At 48.6% G+C, this 19,161-nt stretch overlaps 9 protein-coding genes across 9 annotated transcripts; 4 read left to right on the top strand and 5 right to left on the bottom strand.

Moving 5' to 3' along the window:
• Nucleotides 1–31: 31 nt before the first annotated feature.
• Nucleotides 32–766, bottom strand: BP5553_02006 (Prefoldin; the record flags this gene model as incomplete). Its single annotated transcript, XM_032010629.1, has 5 exons — nucleotides 32–111; nucleotides 184–301; nucleotides 357–463; nucleotides 521–685; nucleotides 742–766. The coding sequence occupies 5 exons, from the start codon at nucleotides 764–766 to the stop codon at nucleotides 32–34; spliced, it is 495 nt and encodes a 164-aa protein (XP_031874683.1).
• A 701-nt stretch (nucleotides 767–1,467) lies between these two features.
• Nucleotides 1,468–3,994, top strand: BP5553_02005 (p-loop containing nucleoside triphosphate hydrolase; the record flags this gene model as incomplete). The annotated part of the gene is made up of 5 exons (XM_032010628.1): nucleotides 1,468–1,906; nucleotides 1,960–2,018; nucleotides 2,072–2,517; nucleotides 2,566–3,197; nucleotides 3,258–3,994. The coding sequence occupies 5 exons, from the start codon at nucleotides 1,468–1,470 to the stop codon at nucleotides 3,992–3,994; spliced, it is 2,313 nt and encodes a 770-aa protein (XP_031874682.1).
• Nucleotides 3,995–4,114: 120 nt separating this feature from the next.
• Nucleotides 4,115–5,670, bottom strand: BP5553_02004 (WD40 repeat-like protein; the record flags this gene model as incomplete). Its single annotated transcript, XM_032010627.1, has 3 exons — nucleotides 4,115–4,200; nucleotides 4,251–4,415; nucleotides 4,467–5,670. 3 exons carry the CDS (start codon nucleotides 5,668–5,670, stop codon nucleotides 4,115–4,117), a joined length of 1,455 nt encoding a protein of 484 aa, XP_031874681.1.
• A 238-nt stretch (nucleotides 5,671–5,908) lies between these two features.
• BP5553_02003 (putative proteasome regulatory particle subunit protein) lies at nucleotides 5,909–7,079 on the top strand (the record flags this gene model as incomplete). Its single annotated transcript, XM_032010626.1, has 8 exons — nucleotides 5,909–5,963; nucleotides 6,056–6,081; nucleotides 6,141–6,269; nucleotides 6,353–6,455; nucleotides 6,512–6,525; nucleotides 6,585–6,822; nucleotides 6,886–6,980; nucleotides 7,029–7,079. 8 exons carry the CDS (start codon nucleotides 5,909–5,911, stop codon nucleotides 7,077–7,079), a joined length of 711 nt encoding a protein of 236 aa, XP_031874680.1.
• A 209-nt stretch (nucleotides 7,080–7,288) lies between these two features.
• BP5553_02002 (uncharacterized protein) lies at nucleotides 7,289–10,026 on the bottom strand (the record flags this gene model as incomplete). Its single annotated transcript, XM_032010625.1, has 3 exons — nucleotides 7,289–8,221; nucleotides 8,268–9,796; nucleotides 9,855–10,026. The coding sequence occupies 3 exons, from the start codon at nucleotides 10,024–10,026 to the stop codon at nucleotides 7,289–7,291; spliced, it is 2,634 nt and encodes an 877-aa protein (XP_031874679.1).
• A 716-nt stretch (nucleotides 10,027–10,742) lies between these two features.
• BP5553_02001 (Alkaline ceramidase) lies at nucleotides 10,743–12,027 on the bottom strand (the record flags this gene model as incomplete). The annotated part of the gene is made up of 6 exons (XM_032010624.1): nucleotides 10,743–10,971; nucleotides 11,020–11,387; nucleotides 11,449–11,588; nucleotides 11,645–11,692; nucleotides 11,740–11,880; nucleotides 11,934–12,027. 6 exons carry the CDS (start codon nucleotides 12,025–12,027, stop codon nucleotides 10,743–10,745), a joined length of 1,020 nt encoding a protein of 339 aa, XP_031874678.1.
• An 802-nt stretch (nucleotides 12,028–12,829) lies between these two features.
• Nucleotides 12,830–13,399, top strand: BP5553_02000 (Uncharacterized protein; the record flags this gene model as incomplete). The annotated part of the gene is made up of 3 exons (XM_032010623.1): nucleotides 12,830–12,859; nucleotides 12,956–13,122; nucleotides 13,231–13,399. 3 exons carry the CDS (start codon nucleotides 12,830–12,832, stop codon nucleotides 13,397–13,399), a joined length of 366 nt encoding a protein of 121 aa, XP_031874677.1.
• A 2,114-nt stretch (nucleotides 13,400–15,513) lies between these two features.
• On the top strand, nucleotides 15,514–16,920 carry BP5553_01999 (uncharacterized protein; the record flags this gene model as incomplete). Its single annotated transcript, XM_032010622.1, has 2 exons — nucleotides 15,514–16,641; nucleotides 16,690–16,920. The coding sequence occupies 2 exons, from the start codon at nucleotides 15,514–15,516 to the stop codon at nucleotides 16,918–16,920; spliced, it is 1,359 nt and encodes a 452-aa protein (XP_031874676.1).
• A 537-nt stretch (nucleotides 16,921–17,457) lies between these two features.
• On the bottom strand, nucleotides 17,458–18,482 carry BP5553_01998 (Solute carrier family 25 member 38-like protein; the record flags this gene model as incomplete). Its single annotated transcript, XM_032010621.1, has 2 exons — nucleotides 17,458–18,389; nucleotides 18,446–18,482. The coding sequence occupies 2 exons, from the start codon at nucleotides 18,480–18,482 to the stop codon at nucleotides 17,458–17,460; spliced, it is 969 nt and encodes a 322-aa protein (XP_031874675.1).
• Between the last annotated feature and the right edge of the window lie 679 nt (nucleotides 18,483–19,161).

Here is a 19,161-nt window from a genome sequence, read left to right as displayed (position 1 = left end):
TTCATGAAAGCCATAAACTCTGAATAGCCAACTATTCCAGATCATTCTCCAATGTCCAGGCATCTCTCCTTTCGCAGACGGGTATCAAGAAGTGGAATTGGCGTTGAGGACCTTTTGCCTTAGCACTATAATAACACGGGATTATCAAATGATGACCACCAGTCTAGTGACTTTGATACTTACCATCTTCAATAAGCCGTAGGCCATCCGTCTTCTCTTGTAATATTTTCTCCAGCGCTTTCAGATTGCCACCAAGCTCCTCAACCTTGCCTTCGTAAAATTTATTGGCATCTTTCGTGCTCTACAACAACAGTTAGAAAATAGAATTACCCCGCAATATATACTACGTCGCATACCTTTTCAACATAAAACCCAGTTCCAACGTCCACAATGACATTCTCCGCATCTGCCAATGTGCCGGGTACATATAGCGATGCAGTTAGTGGCACCAAGATCGGATTCCCTTTCACAAATCAGCCCACCAGTCCTTCCAACAACTATGTTATCACAATTCATCTACCTTTAACTTTCGCCGTCACACCTCCTGCTATAGACTTTAGACATTCCCGGAACTTCGCTTGTGCGGCCCGCAACTGGGTGAAAGAGTTCGATAGATGGGTAAGCTCTTCTTCGAATTGTTTCTTCACCTGGCTTAATTGTTGAGGCGAAAGGCTGGTTATGTCAACTGTTCAGATAGATTAGCTTTAATATAGCGGTCCAAGGTAAGACAATGGAACCTACCACCTTGGCCTTTTTGGGAAGCCATTTTCGCAGCTTTAGTGGGCGATGGGGGGTTTATGGTTGAAGCGCGTGGTTGTTCTTGACTTGCTTGGAGTTAAGCAGCAGCAGCTTAAACCAAAGTGATGTTATTAGGGTCACGTGGATCGGCGTTTCTTTTTTCCTGCGGGTTCAGAACATTCACGGATTTTCCATGACATATTTATTTTACTATTTCAAAGCTTGAGACAACCTACTATCGTATTTCTCTAACTTTCAGTTTCATCCTGGCCTATTTGGCGGCCAACAATGGTTGCGAGCTAAGGTAAGTAAAGCTATTCAGTTTATGTACTATTCGGTGCATTACTTGGCAAGGAGCATATGGGACATCGTGATGTCTCGATTGCCTATTCAGAATTCCTCCAGGCACTCATTTATTGTCTAAATCCTCGTCATCTGTTTTTCATAGGATTATTGATCATTTAACCCTACGGATATGACAGATAGTCGGTCAGGAATAATAATGTCCTAAATAGGACATTATCTGAATAAGAATATCGTGGCCAATCGGCTTGTGGAAATACCGATTTTGGGTAGTGGGAACACCAATTACCGCCAATCGGAGACTTCCGTCTTCCATCCCGTGCCCCCGTGTACCCAGCTTGACGCGACGCGTCTCGCTGTGTACTCCGTAAATGCAACCACTTTAACAATACCAAGCCACAAAGATGATAATAATTGACAACCAACATGCCTCGCCCAACAACCACACTGACCCCTCAGCAAGAGCGTACTGAAAAGGCAGAGCGGGTAAGAAAAGTTCTTAACGCTGCGCTCAACAGTGATGGACAAAATGAGTCGGATACAGACGTGTCGGAAACAGATGTGTCAGATAGCGACAAGTCCGATGCCGATGATGACGAGCCTTGGGAATGGATATATTCGGGTGGGGCTGAACTGGAGAAGGAAAAGGCGCCTGAGACTCCATGTAGACGGCAACAAGTTCGAGATGCTGTAAAGTGCCAGCGGGGTAGCAAAATTGGAGTGCGGAGGAGGGCAGACGGGCTTGAATGCAGAATTGGAGACAGTGTTCTGTTGAACGCACCGGGAAGCAAGGTTCCTTGGGTGGGAATGCTGATATCATTTGTCGGCCGTGATGAAGATGGGGATGAATGTGCCGAATTTATGTGTAAGAACTGTCCGGCCTACAGCTTGTTCGGTCGAGATACTAACATGAACTAGGGTTCTCTGATGAGAAAGAAATATATAATAAGCAGAAGAAGAGAACCGATTTTCTTCCGGTGAGCTTCCCATGGTATATCTCAACCTAAGCTTCACTTGCTGACCTACCTAGCATGAGTTGTATATCACACCAGGGATGGACGAAAGCCCTCTTGACTCAATTATCGGAGAAGCTACAATTTTGTCGGAGAAGGCTTTTATGGCTCGATTCCCCAGTGGCAAGATCCCACGCAAATCGAGAGACTTTGGAAACACTTATTTATGCCGACGGGGTTGCCATACGGGGACTACAACATACACGGACGAATTTAGCTGGGATGATATTGCTCATGGTACACATGAGGAAGTCCTCCAGTTGACCGAGAGGTTGGAATCTGAGACGAAGCCTAGGAGAAAGAAAAGAGGCCCGAAGCGCACCAGAGAAGGCTCATTCGTCGATGATGAATTGGCAGCTGATGAGGGATTTGGAACTCCTCGAAAGAAGCAGAAGACTTCTCTAATATCGACACCAAAAAAGCCTCGGACACCTTCTAAATTGTTAACACCAAGCCACAAAAGGTAAACATCACGTCGAAACTGGGTCGTCGACATACTAACATCATACAGGGTAATTGTCAAAAAGCCCCTGGAATTTACACCACTTGGAACCCGCCTTCTAGATCCAGACCACGTCTACTCATCACCATTCCAGACTGCACGGTCAAAGCTACATGTCGCAGCTGTTCCGACGACTCTCCCATGCCGAGAAGATGAGTTCGCATCTGTATATTCCCATCTGGAAGCCGCCATTTATGAAGGTACCGGCGCATGTATCTATATTTCTGGAACTCCTGGGACAGGAAAAACAGCCACAGTTCGCGAAGTTGTCGCCCAACTCAATACATCTGTCATGGCAGACGAGCTTGATGATTTCATATTCGTTGAGATTAATGGCATGAAAGTCACTGATCCTCATCAATCATATTCTCTACTGTGGGAAGCATTGAAGGGGGACCGTGTGAGTCCCTCTCATGCCCTAGATCTGCTAGAGCGTGAATTCAACCATCCAAGTCCTCGACGAGTTCCCTGCGTGGTACTCATGGACGAACTGGATCAATTGGTTACTAAGAACCAAAGTGTCATGTATAACTTCTTTAACTGGCCTGGCCTTAGGCACAGTAAATTGATCGTGCTTGCTGTGGCAAATACTATGGATCTTCCCGAGAGAACGTTGAGCAACAAGATCAGCAGTAGACTTGGTAAGAACTAAAAATCTACCCCTTGATTTAATCATTTCCAATGTCTAACACAAACTGCAGGTCTGACAAGAATCACCTTCCCTGGGTACACCCACGAGCAACTGATGAAAATCATCCAATCTCGCCTCGAAGGAGTTCCAGGAGATATTGTCGATCCAGACGCCGTCCAATTCGCAAGTAGAAAAGTCGCGGCCGTCAGTGGCGACGCCCGCCGTGCCCTCGACATCTGTCGACGAGCCGTCGAACTCGCGGAAGCAGAAAGCCTCTTTGCAACGCCAAGCACACCCAGTAAGAGTGGAAGGGGTGAAAAGGCGTCAAAATCTAGCGGAAGAGTCACCATCGCTACTATAAAAAGAGCTATTAATGAGGCTACGACGAGTCCATTGCAGCAATATTTACGAGGTCTGCCACTTTCGGCTAAGATACTTTTGGCAGCTTTGCTAGCGAGGATGAGAAGGACAGGAATTGCTGAGAGTATCCTTGGAGATGTCCTTGACGAAGCACGACGGATGGCAAAGATGGATACTGGGGGTAATACCGAGCAATTCCTTCTCAAGGAGGACTTAGTTTCACTGAAACGAAAGAGCTTGCCTGCTGGCTCTAAGCAATCGGGCAAGACTTTTCGCGTGCTTGCGATGGGATTATCTGCGGTTGACCTGATGGAGGCCGGAATCATAGGCCTAGAGACCCGAAAAGCAGACCGCACTGGGAAGATCCGGTTAAGTATTGGCGAAGAGGATTTGAAGCTTGCCTTCAAGGATGATCCTGAGGTCAAATCTCTTGGATTTTCGGCATAAGCCAGATATAAAATTATCAAAGCACAAGCACTCTGATGAGTGACCCTTTATCCTACATTAACACCGTTTCGCCGTGCAGTGCATTTATATAAATAACCCTTTCTTTCCTTCAATGATACATCAAAACTTTTGCCTGCCTAAAGTTGGTTTCCATTCCAGCGGATGCGTCTCCGGAGTCGCCGTTTCATCTTGTTTCCATACTTTGACTACAGGGTATTAGCTTCCAATGTTGAGCGTTTTTGGGAAAGGTACTTACTAGTCTTATCTGCTTCTCCGCAAATCAAACGAAGACCGGTCCGGTCATATGTCGAGCTCATAATTCCCGCTTCGGCATTGAGCGAACCTGGCTGTGCTGTAGTGTCCAGGGATTGGTATCTGTGACCCGATTTCCAATCCCAAAAGCTCATTGATCCATTATCACCTGCGTGATTTGTCAGCGAAGAAAAGGAAGAGATAAATCGGTTGTACTTACCACCAGAAAATAGAACATTATCCTCATTAACGGCCAGCGTATTAATAATCGAATTTTGGCCCTCGAAATTTTGCATGAACGCTCCTTCAGGACACTTCCACTGTTTGATACTCCCAGTACTTCCGCTTGCGAAAGTAAACTCTTTCGGATGGACTGCTAAAGCTCTTACGCCCTTCTTGTGATGGGTAAGAACACCCATCGTCTTGCCTGCTGCCAGATCCCACAACCGCACTGTAGAGTCGAGGGATGCGGTGATGACCTGAGGGTCTGCCTCTTGACACTTGAGATCGGCAACCGTACCCTTATGCCCACCGAGGACGTGAATGTTACTCCTCGTCCTCATATCCCAAACTCTTGCCACGCCATCACGGCCACCGGTAACCAGAACATCTAGAGTCGGGTGGAGGGCCAGCGTATAGACACCACTTAGGTGGCCGTGGTAATGACGGATAACCTTATTCGTTTCCAAGTCCCAGCACTTCACCATTTTATCCTCTCCGCAAGAAAAGAGATATGGGTGCCGTGGTGAAACTGCCAGGCCTCTCACAGTCGATATATGCCCCGTCAAGGTCAATTTCAGTGACCCCGTCGCAAGATCCCAAATCTTAATCGTGCGATCCCCAGCCCCGCTTGCAAACCATTTATTCTCTGGTTCAACAGCCAAACTTCTAACCCACCCTAGATGCCCTGAAATAACGCGCATAAGCTTCCAAGGAGCGTGCCATTCGGGTTTAACGTGAACAACCGTCTGTTTGCGAACCATGCTCGAAGATGGCAGATCCTTTTGTAGCGTAGGTCCATTGGCATTCGGCGGTAAATTTCCTGCAGCAGGCCTCCCTCGAACCGTCAATGCCGTTGATGAACTGCCAGCGTCGCTGTCCCTCGAGACTACCCCTTCTATAAGCTTCATCGTTTTCGTATCGGTGGCAACCTCCTCTGCCCGGGCGGTCTTTGGCTTCTTTCGCGGGCCTGACGCGCTTGCCATTTTAGCTGCGAGAGCAGGCGGTAGCTCCTTCACACTGTCATATTCGGCGTGGATACGTGATGCTATCGCGAGTCGTTCTGCGGCTTCTGTGATATTCGAATCATCTTGCTTGTTTTGGCTCTCTGCAAAGAGCGCTCTTGATCTCTTCGCGTTCTGTTGTATGAGTGACTTGAGATGGTCGACCTGGGCGTCTCCAGCTGGGGCGACTGCGGCGGACATGTCTTCAGTACATAAATCGCAGGGAATTGATGTAGGTGTTGATGCTGCAGCGACTTTAAGATCATTTTCGCAGCCTCGCGTCGCCTTCAATTCTGCAAGTCTTGTTGCCTCAGATATAAGGCCAAACATAAATCAGGCTGGATGCCGAGAAGGGCTTACGAAATAGTCGCCCCATCCCATTAATACATCAACCTCACCAAAGTAAAGAAATCCAAGACCTAAAGGGTTATCACAGAAAATGGAAGAAGCACCATCAAAGTATGCCATTCATGAGGCAGCCAGAGAAGGAAGAAGTACGAATAGCATGATCCTTTCCCTACCAGGTTTCCCTGGACAGACCCCACATGACCAGAACGCCGACGAGACTGACTTGATTTTTGAATAGCAATTGTCGTTGAATCGTTATTGAATGTAAGATCTCATTTTTAAACTTCATTTTATTACAGTACTAGATACTAAATATATCATAGGCAAATCCCAAGCTTGCAGATCTAAAAGATGAGGATGAGCGTTTGCCGATTCATTGGGCGATCTCAAACGGCCATCTAGATATTGCAGTTCTTCTATCTGCGGGGAAGAATTTCGATCCTGATGTCCAGGTATGCCCGAGGTTTATCCCAAAGCCCATTTCATCCTCCTCTCCTCTTCCCCTGGACTAGTCGCAAATAGCTCATTCAACCAGGACGGTTCAGGATGGACCCCTTTGATGATCGCAGTAAGTCTGAAGGAAGGCGATGCTCTGGTTGACCTCCTCCTGCGCAAAGGAGCAGACATCAATGCCACAAGTAAGTCCCACATCTCTTGCCACATTCTTTAAACAAAATTCTCAAATATTCTGCAGATTTCACTGGCCAGGTAATAATCCGCTCCCCTTCATTGCCCATCCACGACCTGTTTTCTAAGAGTAGTGACAGTCAGCACTCCACTTCATAGCTTCAAAAAACAACCTCGATCTCGCCCGGAAACTTCTAGACGCCAAGCCACCAGCATCCGTCCGAGTCCGGGACAAACGAGGTCAGTATCCCATCCATCGTGCGGCGGCAGTAGGATCCGTGCCTATGGTTGAGCTGTTCGTGAAAAATAAAAGCCCGTTGAATGCAACGGATGTTGCTGGACAGACCCCATTGCACCATGCTATTGCTGAAGGCCATGGTAAGTTGTCATTCTACTAGTTGTTTGATTTTGTTATAAAAGACTAAATTATAACCCCTTCAGGTGATGCTGCTGTGGCGCTACTTAAAGCTGGCGCGGAGACCGACAAGAAAGATGTAGATGGATTTGTGGCTATGGATCTTGCGCCAGATTCTAATGTAAGCCGCTTCCATTATTTCAACAGTACGGGCTCTAATTTGTTTTAGGTGAAGAAATTCATATTGCAAGCTGCGGAGCGTGAGGGTATAGTTTTATAGCCAGCGCAATATGTAAACATCCCGGGGTAACCCCAATAGCTTTACAAAGATTTACAAGTGAAACGTCAAATATGCCGGCCTCTGAAGCCTCCTGCATTTCCTGCCTCTAAGCCATGGCTTGATTGCAGCTACCACCTTACTAGCCTGTTCCCCTTAGGAAGACCATTCTCCTCATTTCGCTCCAACCCTCAAGATGTTGGACTCGAGTCTCATTTAATAGTCCTCTCAACCAACTCTCTATACATAGCCTTAATATCATCGATATCGCTCTTAAGCTCGTCCACAAGCTCACTCTTCTCCCCTAACATTTCCAGAGTTGTTTCGTATCTCGAGTTGATATCCTTCACTTGGTCCTCAAGTTCAGCAACTCTCTTATCTGCATCCCTTTTAACCTGCAGTTCTCGCATAAGAGATACTATCTCAGCCCTCGCCTCATCACGCTGGGCAGAGAGTCTTGTGATGTCGTCCTTAGTGGCGGCTTTTTCGCTTTCAAGCCGCCGGACAGCCGAGCTCATTCTTTCCATAAGCTGGACAGATGGGCCAGCTCCAGCGGTGGAAACAGAAACCATGTCGTTAATGGTTTGATGCGGAGAGGCGACAGACACATTGTTCTCGAAGAAATCATCTTGGTCTGTAAAGATAGACGGTGCGTCAGGTACCTCCCCGTTTCCTTTGAAGGATTGAGTGGAATCTTGTCTTGTTGGTGTTCCATGGCCTGAAATTGGACCAGGAGGTTGAGATGAAAGACGGCGAGCTAAGATGCCTTCCACAGCGGGTGCGTCACTATTTACAGAACGTGCGGAGGCTCGCCGTAGTTGCAGATTTTGGAGTCCTAAGAATTCAGTCGTGAGACCCCTCCTTGTCGATGTCACAGGGGACTCTGCACGGAGATGGCCAGGGGACCCCGCCTCCTCTTGCCACTTAGCCCTTTCCTCTTCAACGCGCCGCAACAACTCTGCTTGCCACGATTGCTTTTCGCGCTCAAATGTAGCTCGGGCTTCGGCCAAAGTTGATTCAGCTACAGCCACCCGCTGTTGCAAAGTATCAAGTTTAGACTTGTGGTCAACAAGCTCTTGCTGGAGAATAGGCATCGTGGATTTCGATGCTTCAAGCTCGTCCTCGTTGAGTTTGGCTTTTAAGGTCTGTCTTTGTCAGAAATGGATTATGTATTAGTAGGAAATAACATACCACTGCGCGAGCTTTCTTCCGGATATCAGCCTCTCTCCGCGCAGCTTCATCCCTTTCTTTCTCAAGATTCGTCGCCCGTGCTATCAGGGAGGCCTCAATACCTTGCCAATTATCACTTGCTACCGCATACTGGGTTTGTAGAGTCTCAATCTGGCGTAATAATTTCGCCTGAGCATCACCCCCCGTCCCTGATGAGACCTCTTCCGCTCTTGCTCTCATGACTTCCAACTTGCTTTCTAGCATCTGTTGTTCCGTCTTCATTTCTAACTCTGCCATTCGTGTATGCTCGGAATCCTTCTCCATTTTCTCCCGCAATTGTTTTAGCTGCGCCTGAGCCCTGTCAGATACGAGATCCTTTTCGATTTTAAGATTCGACAGCTCCTCCTCAAGGTCTGAAACCCGTTTTTTTTCAGCCTCCAATGACTCATGGACGAGCTTGGCTTCGGCCTCCTTCTCCTGGGTGGCGGCCTCATCTAGCTGGCGTTTGAGTTCAGTTATAGTGGAGTCCTTCGCGTCTCTATCGGACTTCAGGGAATCAATATCTTGCTGTAATTGAGCAACCTGCTTCTCCTTCTCGACGAGTCGCTTTTCTTTATTCTGGGCCCGCTTCAAACGGTCCATAGCCAAGGTAGCATCCGCTACAGCTTTCTCTTGTTTTTTAGTAGCCTCAGCAAGCTCCTTGCCATCTTCTTGTACCTTTGCCCGCAGCTTCTTAATCGTGGCTAAGTGATTGAGCTCCTTTTTCGACAACTTTTGGCCCTCCTCCATCAACAATCCAATCTGCTCCTCTTTATCCGCTAATCTCTTCTCTAAGCTACCCGCGGGTGCTGCGCCGCTTGCATTCCGAGCTGCATCCGTACTCTCTTTCGCCAGATACTGCAATTTAGACTGTAGTGCATCAATGCGCTCGATATACCCGTGCACCTCCTCCTGCCGTTGTAATTCCGATTTTTCGAAATCGGACTGTAGTTGTTTAAGGACATCATAATCCTCAGAGTTCTTCAACTGCAGAGTTATGCCAGAAGGATCGTTGGTTTGTATGTCTGAGGACGACCGAGCACCAGAGGTGTGTCTTGTAGAATCTGTAGATGCTCGAGGCATACTCGACCGTGTCGACTCTGCAGACGGGCGTGGGGATGCTTCTCCCTCAGGTTTGGGCGCAAGTCCATTCATATCTTGATTGTCCCCTTTTGGCTGCTCAACGACCGTCGGTTCGGGCAGTGCCGCAGCGGATAGGCCTTCTATGGAGGGAACTTGTAGAGTTTGGGTCTCGTCAGATTGAGGTTTCGCAATAGATACATCGTTGCCATCATTCGTATCAGTGACAGGCTCGGTATCTGTGCTCGCTCTGGGGCTATCAGCGATTGTGGCAGGGCTTCCCGTCCGTGAAGGAGTAGCTGATGGCGGAGCTGAAGCATCTCCCTTCTCTGCTTTCTGTGCCGCTGTATTTTTCGCAGCAATTGCTCTTGCTAAACGTTCTTGTAATCGATCGTTGGTTCTATTGCTTGCTGAAGCTGATCGCGAAGGGCCTGGATCGATGCAGTCAGTATGGAACATTTCCAATGAGGGGGGGTTAGAGCTTAGTACCTTCAGACTTTGTTGCAGCAGCAGCCGCAGGTTTGGTCGAGGCCGGATTCTTAGCTGGAGGGGCATTTTCGTCCTGTTCGGCCAGGATATTATCCAGCCTTGACTCTACCCCCGCGACAGCCTGCTGCAGAAATGATCCCCATCGGGAAGACTGCTTCGAGGGAGCAGCCATCGGCGCAATTCCTCGCTGCCTCGTTGAATCCCACAGTACCAGTCCAGATTGGGCGTGGTCTTCGTATCAGATCATTTCAGAGACGCATACATATGTGCGGATTATATCCGATCATGGAGGACACGATGCGAGACTGTGGGAATCTCTGGGTAGTTCGGCATAAAAATGGTTGGTAGGATTGTTGGATGTCAGTGTTCCTCGAAATGCCACGACATGTCCTCGTATCCCATGTATGTACTCCAAGGGCGGGAGCTGCCGAGCCCTGCAGAAAAACAGGCCCTCCACAAGGCTGTGGGGCAGGACTAGCAGGGCTGCCTAACAACTTATGTTTCTCTATCAAAATATATCTCTGCCGTTTATTTATAACCGTGGGTATCACAAATGATCGACAGTATATATTGCATAGGGCTCGGATTCTGGCTAAGAATTCCATCATACCTTGATAGAACCGGCATTTAGGCATTTAAAAAGCGATGCAACCGAGATGTGTGATTGGATCCAAGACCTAGCGGCGCAAGACTTTCCAATCTGAAACCAGTGATAATGTCTCTACTGCTGCTCACAAGCTATAGATTCTTTATCTAAAAATTCAAAATAGCAGGTAACATCCTCCATTCTATTCTTTTACCCCAGCCCCAATCTATCAAAGCTGTCTTCCATATCCGTCAGTGACGCGGGCGTAAACCGGTACGACGGCACCTCAGAAATACAGTGTTCTATACCGATTTTCGCTCGGTTGGGAAGGCATGTCCATTGGTAATGCCATTAGTATGCTTTGCCCCATTGGGACGGCTTTGTGCCCCCGGAAGTAGAACAACCTCAGGGAGCGAGAAGAATATACTCGGCCAGTTAAGTATAAACTCATCCTGTCTCCCGTTAAGGCAGTGCCGTAGCCATATAGCCCAGACAATGTAAAAATAGGATCCCACGCCAGTCATTAAATGCCTATAACCATTCAGTAAGTCATATCCCAAAACAATCATAGGAACTTACCACCACCCATGTCCTTCAAGCAAGATTCCCCAGGGTAAACCAACATTGTGCCTCCAACGTTTGATAGTTGAACAATACTTGATATCCAGGGCCCAGATGCCGAAGCCGCCCAAGAATATTGTTAAACCGAAAGCCACCATTATCCACATTTCCCTGAGTATCCTTGTGTCTGCGCGTGTATTCCCGAACCGCTCTGATTTTGACAAGCCAAAATCGATAGCCTTCTGTGATGTTGTGCCATATTTCGATTTGAGGGATGGACGAATGGTAAACTCCATAACGTACATACTTCGGAAAAGGATAATCGCCGTGATGAGCGCGAAGGCATTTTGGTGGAAGACCGGGTCTTGGAGATAATGGTAATAGAGCTGTCCACATATATTAGAATTCTGTAGCAATCGACATAGGGAGGAGGTTGGAGCTACATACAGTAATGAAGACAGCCAATGACACCAAACCTGTTGCCAACAACTGGCGCCTCAGACGCGATTGCGAGAATGAGAATGTCGCATAGCACATAAGGCACGCTGTATATATCATGGATAGCTCATCTACGAGCTGCATTGGGTCTGTAGATCGGTCAGTATCCCAATACAAGAATACGGGGTCTGGTAGAGAAACTCACACGTCAGGGTGCTGTGGAATGCAAAGCTGCCACTTCCGACGAGCAGATCTAGCAAATAAGCAAATGTTCTCCCAAGCCCATATACGAAGCCTTACATCCAATGAATGCCACGAAGAAAACGCTGTCATGATCGTATTTCAGACAGTTCCGAATTCCCTTGATTCCCAAAGCTATAAATAGTAGGTTCGTGAGGGTATTGACAATCTCGGCGGAGTATAACGTGGCATAGTAATCCTCTATTCGCTCATTAGCAAACAGCTATTCAATCGCCATTTATAAGGACACATACCCTCGCACCAGTTTATCGTGGAAGTAACCGGCGCCCAATATCCCTCGTTGGGGCGCGCGGGGGGGTATGGGAAATGTGGCAGGCCGAAGGCCATTGTCAAGAATGATGTAATAAAATGCTACGTTTGAGGAGCATCGATAACCTTCAGCCTACACGAACGATGGGATATCTTTTGGCAAACACTATTCTGTAGAGTGCAAAGACAAGTTACTCGAGTACTTGGTGAGAATAATAATCCAAATGTTACGGAGCAGACACTCCGGAAGGGCGGGATAAAAAATGTCTCGCAACTGGCATGAACAAGCTCCTGGCATGCATTCCAGGGAGCAAGGGCGGTATAGCAAACTGGCTGACAGCTGATGGGTCCCAAGTAGCCGCAAGTAACTTTGAGTAGCTTTGAGTAGCTTTGAGTAGCTTCAAGTAGCGCTCGATGTGGATAGAAGGGAAAGACAAACCTTGTGGACTATTGTTATTATGAACCCGGAAGGGAGGCTGTCAGTGTCAAATCCCACGAGGGGCGTCTGCCAACGCGGCCGCAGTTTCCGGTGGACGTCATGCCATATCTTTTACATAGTACAACGTCGTAGTACAACGGGTACGTCGGGGATTGTCTCCAATAATCAATCGAGGACTCGTAATCGCCAATTCAAGGATGCCGATTTTGGGCCGCGTGCACGTGAAATCAATCACGATCACGAAGTGGTCATGCCATCTGCTAGGTCCACGTGATCTCGCGTCCGCACCCCTCAGACATCGGGGACTCGCGATAAGGTCGAAAAGGGTGCGCCCACCACCGTTCTTGCGCCTCAACTTCAACATAGGGCAACCCTTCCAACCGGCCTTATATCCACGCGAGCAAGCAGCCACAATCTCCCGAATCTATATAAGAGGGCACTATGTCTATCCCAAACGAGGCCTTGCAAAGGGTGAGTCGGCCTGGCTCCTAACAGCCGACCATCCATCTCATCCATGTACCCCCCTAGAAAATAAGTATATCAGGCTGACTTATCCCCAAAACGTAGCTCGTCCAGGAGATTGAAATCCAGGCCATTCAAGCCCAGCAACAAATCAGTACTGTCAAATCACAGATAGCCCTCAAGCAACGCGAAATTCGCATGCTCCAACTGACCTCGAGCGAGGTGTCTACCTTGCCAGCTGATACACCGGTCTACGAGGGTGTTGGCAAAATGTAAGGTGCCCATATCCTGTTTCTCCTGGACGCCAAATCATATTTGTGGTTACACGTGCCACGGCCAACTTAATCACGAGACTATAACATTCGCTCACAATTGGGCAGGTTTGTCTTCAACCCTATTCCGGATGTCGAGAAGAGGTTGACGACCGAAACATCGGAGCTGAAGGCGGATGTTGAAAACTTGGGGAAGAAGCTTCTGTATCTAGAGACTACGCACAAGAATAGTCGCGAGCACATTGATCAGATCTTCAAGAGCGGCGGAAAAGCATGAAGACACCACCTAGGTACCGCAGGATTTAGGGGTTCGTGGTGGCGAGGAGGCGTTGACGATCGGGTCGTACGTACGGACCAGGTCTTGAGATCGATCTTTGGGACATGATGAGAAGAGCATCCCGAATTAGAAATGCCGGGGGGTTGTTCCATCGCATGCAAACCGAGCGCGGCACTGGAAGTAGTTGATACGAGACTTGGGGGCCAAAAATTATCAACAGCGTTTGGAAAGGGCGCTTCCTGAGACTTGAAAGACACGAAGTAGCAAAAACTCCAGAATATATTCACGATCTAGAATTTGCGAGAGCTCCGGGTGATGTGCGGCCATTTGTGACCACTGAAAAACCAACATTCGTCCGGCCATGAGACACAGCTTCTGAGGTGTCACGGTTGGCGCTGGTTGGGGGCCACGATGAAGCAGATAACCAACACCCTGGCCAGCTGAACGACCTTGTGGAGCAAACGCATGATGGAGATTCGCCATCGGCGCACTCATAAAGCAGCGACACAGCATTTCATGCGGCCTGCAGCCCGCCTAGCTAAGAACAGGCTCCTCCGTATTCTATCCATAGAGAGGGTATGAAAGCATTATTGCCGATTAAAATGAAGGTGGAAGGAAGTAGTCGAAAGCGATCGTGGCAGCCATCGTCACCGTTGATCAGATTAACCGCAACCCCCTAACCTAGGATCCTGACCGGAACCCGCCTCCGACAAGTGCACGCAATTCGGTTTTGATCTCGGCTCGGTGGCTGCTTAGAAGTTGATTTATGGCTATTTTACTGACTTAGCTGCTATCGTCTCCAGTTTATTCGGAATATTTCGTACCTTTATCACTAGGCCGATATCAACTGTAATAATGTTTAACTAAGGTACCCCAAGAGTATGTTTGATATTCTCCAGATTGACCAAGTTGGTTGCCCCTTACTAATAAGCGACCAGGCGAAACATATTCCCCATCTCCACAGGCATTGTTTACATCTGTCGTATATAGACACCTAGGTATTAGACGGCGCATCCGCCGAAGCCGTTGGTAGGAACGAGTAGCCGCGGAAGAGTGTTAGCTTTCTCCTGGCAGTAGGCGCTCTAGCCAAGCGCTTCAGCGAAAGTGAGGCCCAATGGCAGCCAGTATTCTGTGTTTTGAATTTGAACTTGGCAAAATCAACATACTCTTTGACTTATGGGAGTAGTAGTATTACAGTACGTGCGAAGTATAGCTATACTGGATATTGTTGGAGAGCCAACTATTCTTGCAGTGCATTGCCGGCTTACCAGTGGCATTAATCATGTTACTCCGTACATGTGCTTTCTCGTGGGAGCACACACACTCCTGACACAATGCACACAGACACTCTGGCACTGTACATGTACGGTACGTACTTCGTACGCTCTCGGGATATTGGGCTTGCTGCAGAGTGGGAAGCGCAAAGCAGGAAACCCGAAACAGGCCCAATATCCTTAGGGCTGCAGCGTTAACGCTGCTTGAAGCTTCAAGGGTGGGAATGGGAACGGGAATGGCACAGCAAGAACAGCACTTGGTACGGAATACAGGCCCAATCCCAATCCCAATCCCAATCCCAACCCCCAAGTCCCCAAGTCCCCAACCCCCTTGAGGCTGGGTCACGACGTGGGTCAAGTGCAGAGTGCAGAGCAGGAATAACGTTGTCTGGAGCTGGCGGAAGTCTGATTACCTCTTCCTGGCCCGCCGCCCAAACACTTTAAAATCCTCCCATGCCCCCCCCTCCAGCTGACACCGACTTTTGACTTTCCCTCTCACTCGCACTCTCACTCACACTCGCACCCGCACACCACGCGCCTCTTGGTCTTCTGTTATTACTGTGGCCATTGCCTGTTACTCGTACAGGACTTCCTTCTGCTCTTCCATCGCAAACAACAACGATCGTGCTACACCTGCCATCGCATTCTATCCCAAGCCTCCCCCTACCGAAAGGTCCTGATCGGCAAGCACCGATAGCGCGGGGTCGTATAAGCACTAGCCCTACGAAGCACCACAACAACTGCAACTAGAACTGCAGCTTCCACTTCCCATTTTTTGTCCCCCTTTCCAGCAAATCTAGCAAATCCAGCTTCCGAAACATTAGTTATCTCTCTACCAAGATGAGTGGTTACTTCGTCGACGACGACGAGGAGATCGATATTCGAGTGCGCCATGGGCATACGCCGCCGATCCCCATGGTCTACCCGGACCATCGCTACCGGACCGCCCCGCGTGCGCACTACGAGAGTCCCCATGCGAGCAGCTTTCTTGTCCCCGCGGTGAGCGGTGGCCGTCGTCGCTCGCGGTCCACCGGCCACCGAGCCAGTCCCCCGCCAGCTCCCGTCATCATCAACAACCGCATCTATAACGATTTTGATGAGGAAGATCATGGCCACAATCCGTTTGCACTGCGCCCTCACCGGTCTCCGTCACGATCCCACTCCCGGTCCCATTCCCGATCCCACTCCCGAGTCTCGTCTCATTCGTCCCGGGAGGAATATGAGATGGAGAGGGCGAGGGCTCGCGAGAAGGCACGCCGCGATGTCGAACTAGAACTGTTGCGCGAGAAGGATCACCACAAAAGCTATGAGCTCGAGCAAATGCTGCGCGACAAGGACCACAAAAGCTATGAGCTCGAGAGGATGCTGCGCGAGAAGGACAACAAAGGCTATGAGCTTGAGAAGGCACGCGAGACTGCCCGTCGAGAGGTCGAGCTAGAAATGGCACGCGAAGCCGAGCGCAAGGAGTACGAAAGAGAAAAAGCACGCGATAGGTTCCGCAAGGAGCAGGATCTCGAGAAAGCTCGCGCAGATAGATCGCAAAAGGAGACAGAGCTTGAGAAGACCCGCCGACAACTGGAGGCATTCAAGCTGCGAGAGGAGAGGGAGAAGGAAGAGAAGCGCATAAAGGAGGAGATGGAGTTCAAGCGGCTTCGAGATGAGCGGAAGAAGGAGGAAGAAAAGAAGCGGGTGGAGGAAGAAGCTAAAAGGGCGGTAGAGGAATTTAAACAGAAGGAAGCAGAGCGAGCCGCTAAGGAGAAGAAAGAGAACGAAGAACGAGAGCACGAATACCAAAGGAGGCTTGAGGAGGACCTGCGCAAGTCGGGCATAGACGAGAGGCAGATATCCGTCATCACCAAGAAAGAGCATCCCGTCGACCCGAAGCAGCCCACCTATACAAGAATGTCTCGCCGACATCTCTCAATCGAAACTCTTAACGCACATAGGATTAGCTACGAATTCGATTCGGTAAATACCAATCCAGACAAATTTTTGATCGCCACTAACATTAAATAGGATCCTGATTATATTCTTATCAAACGATGGGTCCCAGAATATGAGCAAGACTTCCTCTGGTCACACACGAGGGAGATCAGGGAGCGAAGACGAACCGTTCTCGCAATTGAAGCAAAGAAACACCACCATGGCGAGACCGAATTTGAGCTTGTGCGGAAGAAGGAGCATAAGAGGAGACCATCGCCATCTCCCTTGTTGACTTTCTTGGCTGGCGGCAGCAGCAGGCGGTGATTTTGGGGCCATGCAAAGGGAATGAACTTGCGCTAGAAACGATTTGAGGTTTTGGGATTAGCAAGCAAGGGGTGGTAATGGAGTTAACGACTTTATGATGGATGGCATTTTTTGCATACTTTTCCTATAATAACTTGAAATACCCACTCCAATATGTGTCAACTGAGTTATGAAGAGTCAGACAGCGCGTGCCATGCGAAATGTGCAAGTCTTGCAGACGCTTGGATGATTCAATATCGTTATAGTAAATAAATAAATTGCCTCTCCTCGTGTTCCCAGCTCTAATAAAGCAAGTAAACGTGGACGGTACAACTCCTTGGCAGACGGTTCAAAATACATTGCAATAACTAGCAGCAATACCAAAAATCGTGAGAAAATTATATTTCTATTGAGACTTTCTTATCCCCCCCCCCCCAAACCCCCCAATGAAGGGTAACTCCTAACTTTTTATCCCCCGGTTAATAATTGAGTGGTATCTATAATCGTCCGACCATATCCGTACAAAAACAGAAGTGATTTTACAACACCTCTCAAAACCTAAGCTTCCGCCTTTTCCACCCAAGCCAGCTCCGCCCTCCGAATAAGTTCTTCATACAAAGTCCACGCCAACGCGGAGCTCATAGCCTTGCGACTCATCCTCAACCCCAACCCATCAAAAAGCGACTTCAACCCATCATTCCGAATCATCAACTTACCCGCCTGCAAAGTATTTATATATTTCCTTGGCTCCAGCTGGAGTCTTGTCTTGATAGCGTCAAAGGGGTTGGTGATAGCCGTGGCGAGAGCAGCAGCTAGTATACCTGAACCAAAATTTATGGATGCCGACGTCGAGCCTTTCATGCCATGAGATGATTCTCCTGGTATTGGGACCTTCTGCGTTAGCAAGCTGAGACGTTTTTTCAGCTGCTCGTAAAACAACACGTATAAACCTGCGTACGGGGCATCTCGTATAGCAGTTGCCCCAAACCCCACGAAGAACCCTTTTAACCCTTCTGTTCGCAGGATGTCCTTGGTGGCCCCTGCCATGGACTTGTACGCAAAAAGATTCGACTCGTACCGCACTTTGAGGACCGTCATTGGCATCAGTATGAATCCTGCTCCTGCTCGCGCTATCGCGCCTGTTGTGAGGTTCGCGAGGTTCGAGAGCTTCGGAAGGGCGGAGGAGTGACTAGGTCGCCCATTCTTATCGAGTGCGCCCATCGAGACGAGGAGATTGGATTTCGCAACATGTTGACGGAGCGTATTCAGCGTCGTGAAATATATTGCAGATCCAAACCCCGTTCGCAATGCTGAGGGGAGAGTGCCACGCCAGAAGGACAGGACCGAGGTTGAAGATTTCGAGATTTCGCGGATGGTTACGAGGAGGGAGCTGTGTCCAGACTGCTGGACTCGGGTTTTTAAGAGGTCGGCTGGTTGTAGGAGAACGGCTGAAAGCACACCTGATCCTAGTCCAGCTGCGAAGTGAAAAGCTATGTGGATTTAGCTGGTGCTATTATGAAGGTGTTGGGAAAAAAGCCCGGCTTACCAGTCGAGGATTTCCCAGCATGGCGGCCATTCGACATTTCGGCCGTCTCTTATAAAATCATTGTGCAGAAAAGAATTAAGAGGTCCCCCAAATTTCAGCTGAGTCCGATGCTCCTAGCTGCTTGTAGGTTGAATTTTTCGTGGTTGTTGGAAGTCACTTAGAGATGTTCACGATTTGTGATCAAAACGTCATTGCTCACACCCTGGACGACCTCAGGCACGCCAAACAAGGTACAGTACAACTCTGGCGAACCAGGACCGAGGCATCCCAAATGCTGGTCGTCCACCCAACGATCCGAACCTTGTTCACATTACTCGAGTAGCACGATGATCTTCGAACACCTTATCAACAAAGACATGTCAGTCTCTTGCAGCAGAGAAATCAACGCCGTTGATCGATCTAGATGAGCAGGTTATCATTTTAAGACCATGTTTATCTATATCCTTAGGTCTGAGTGGGAATAAAGCCCTTTGTGATCAAACAACCAGCATTTCAATATGTATATCTTGAATCTTTAACTACTCAATCAAATAACAAGTGTTCATTTAGATTGCACAGTCAGTCGACACTCATGCCTCCCAAACGCAAACGATCAGCAATGAAAGTCGTTCCCGAGTATCAGTTGTTATTTTCCATAGATTCGAGAGTTTGAGACCCGGAAACTGCTGGCCTATGCATATTTAGCGGGTTGGATCATCATTCCAGATTTGTCGGGA

The sequence above is a fragment of the Venustampulla echinocandica genome (genome assembly GCF_003357145.1).
Source record: "Venustampulla echinocandica strain BP 5553 chromosome Unknown scaffold_0, whole genome shotgun sequence".
NCBI classification, from domain to species: Eukaryota; Fungi; Ascomycota; class Leotiomycetes; order Helotiales; family Pleuroascaceae; genus Venustampulla; species Venustampulla echinocandica.
This window is presented reverse-complemented; position numbering and strand designations above follow the sequence as displayed.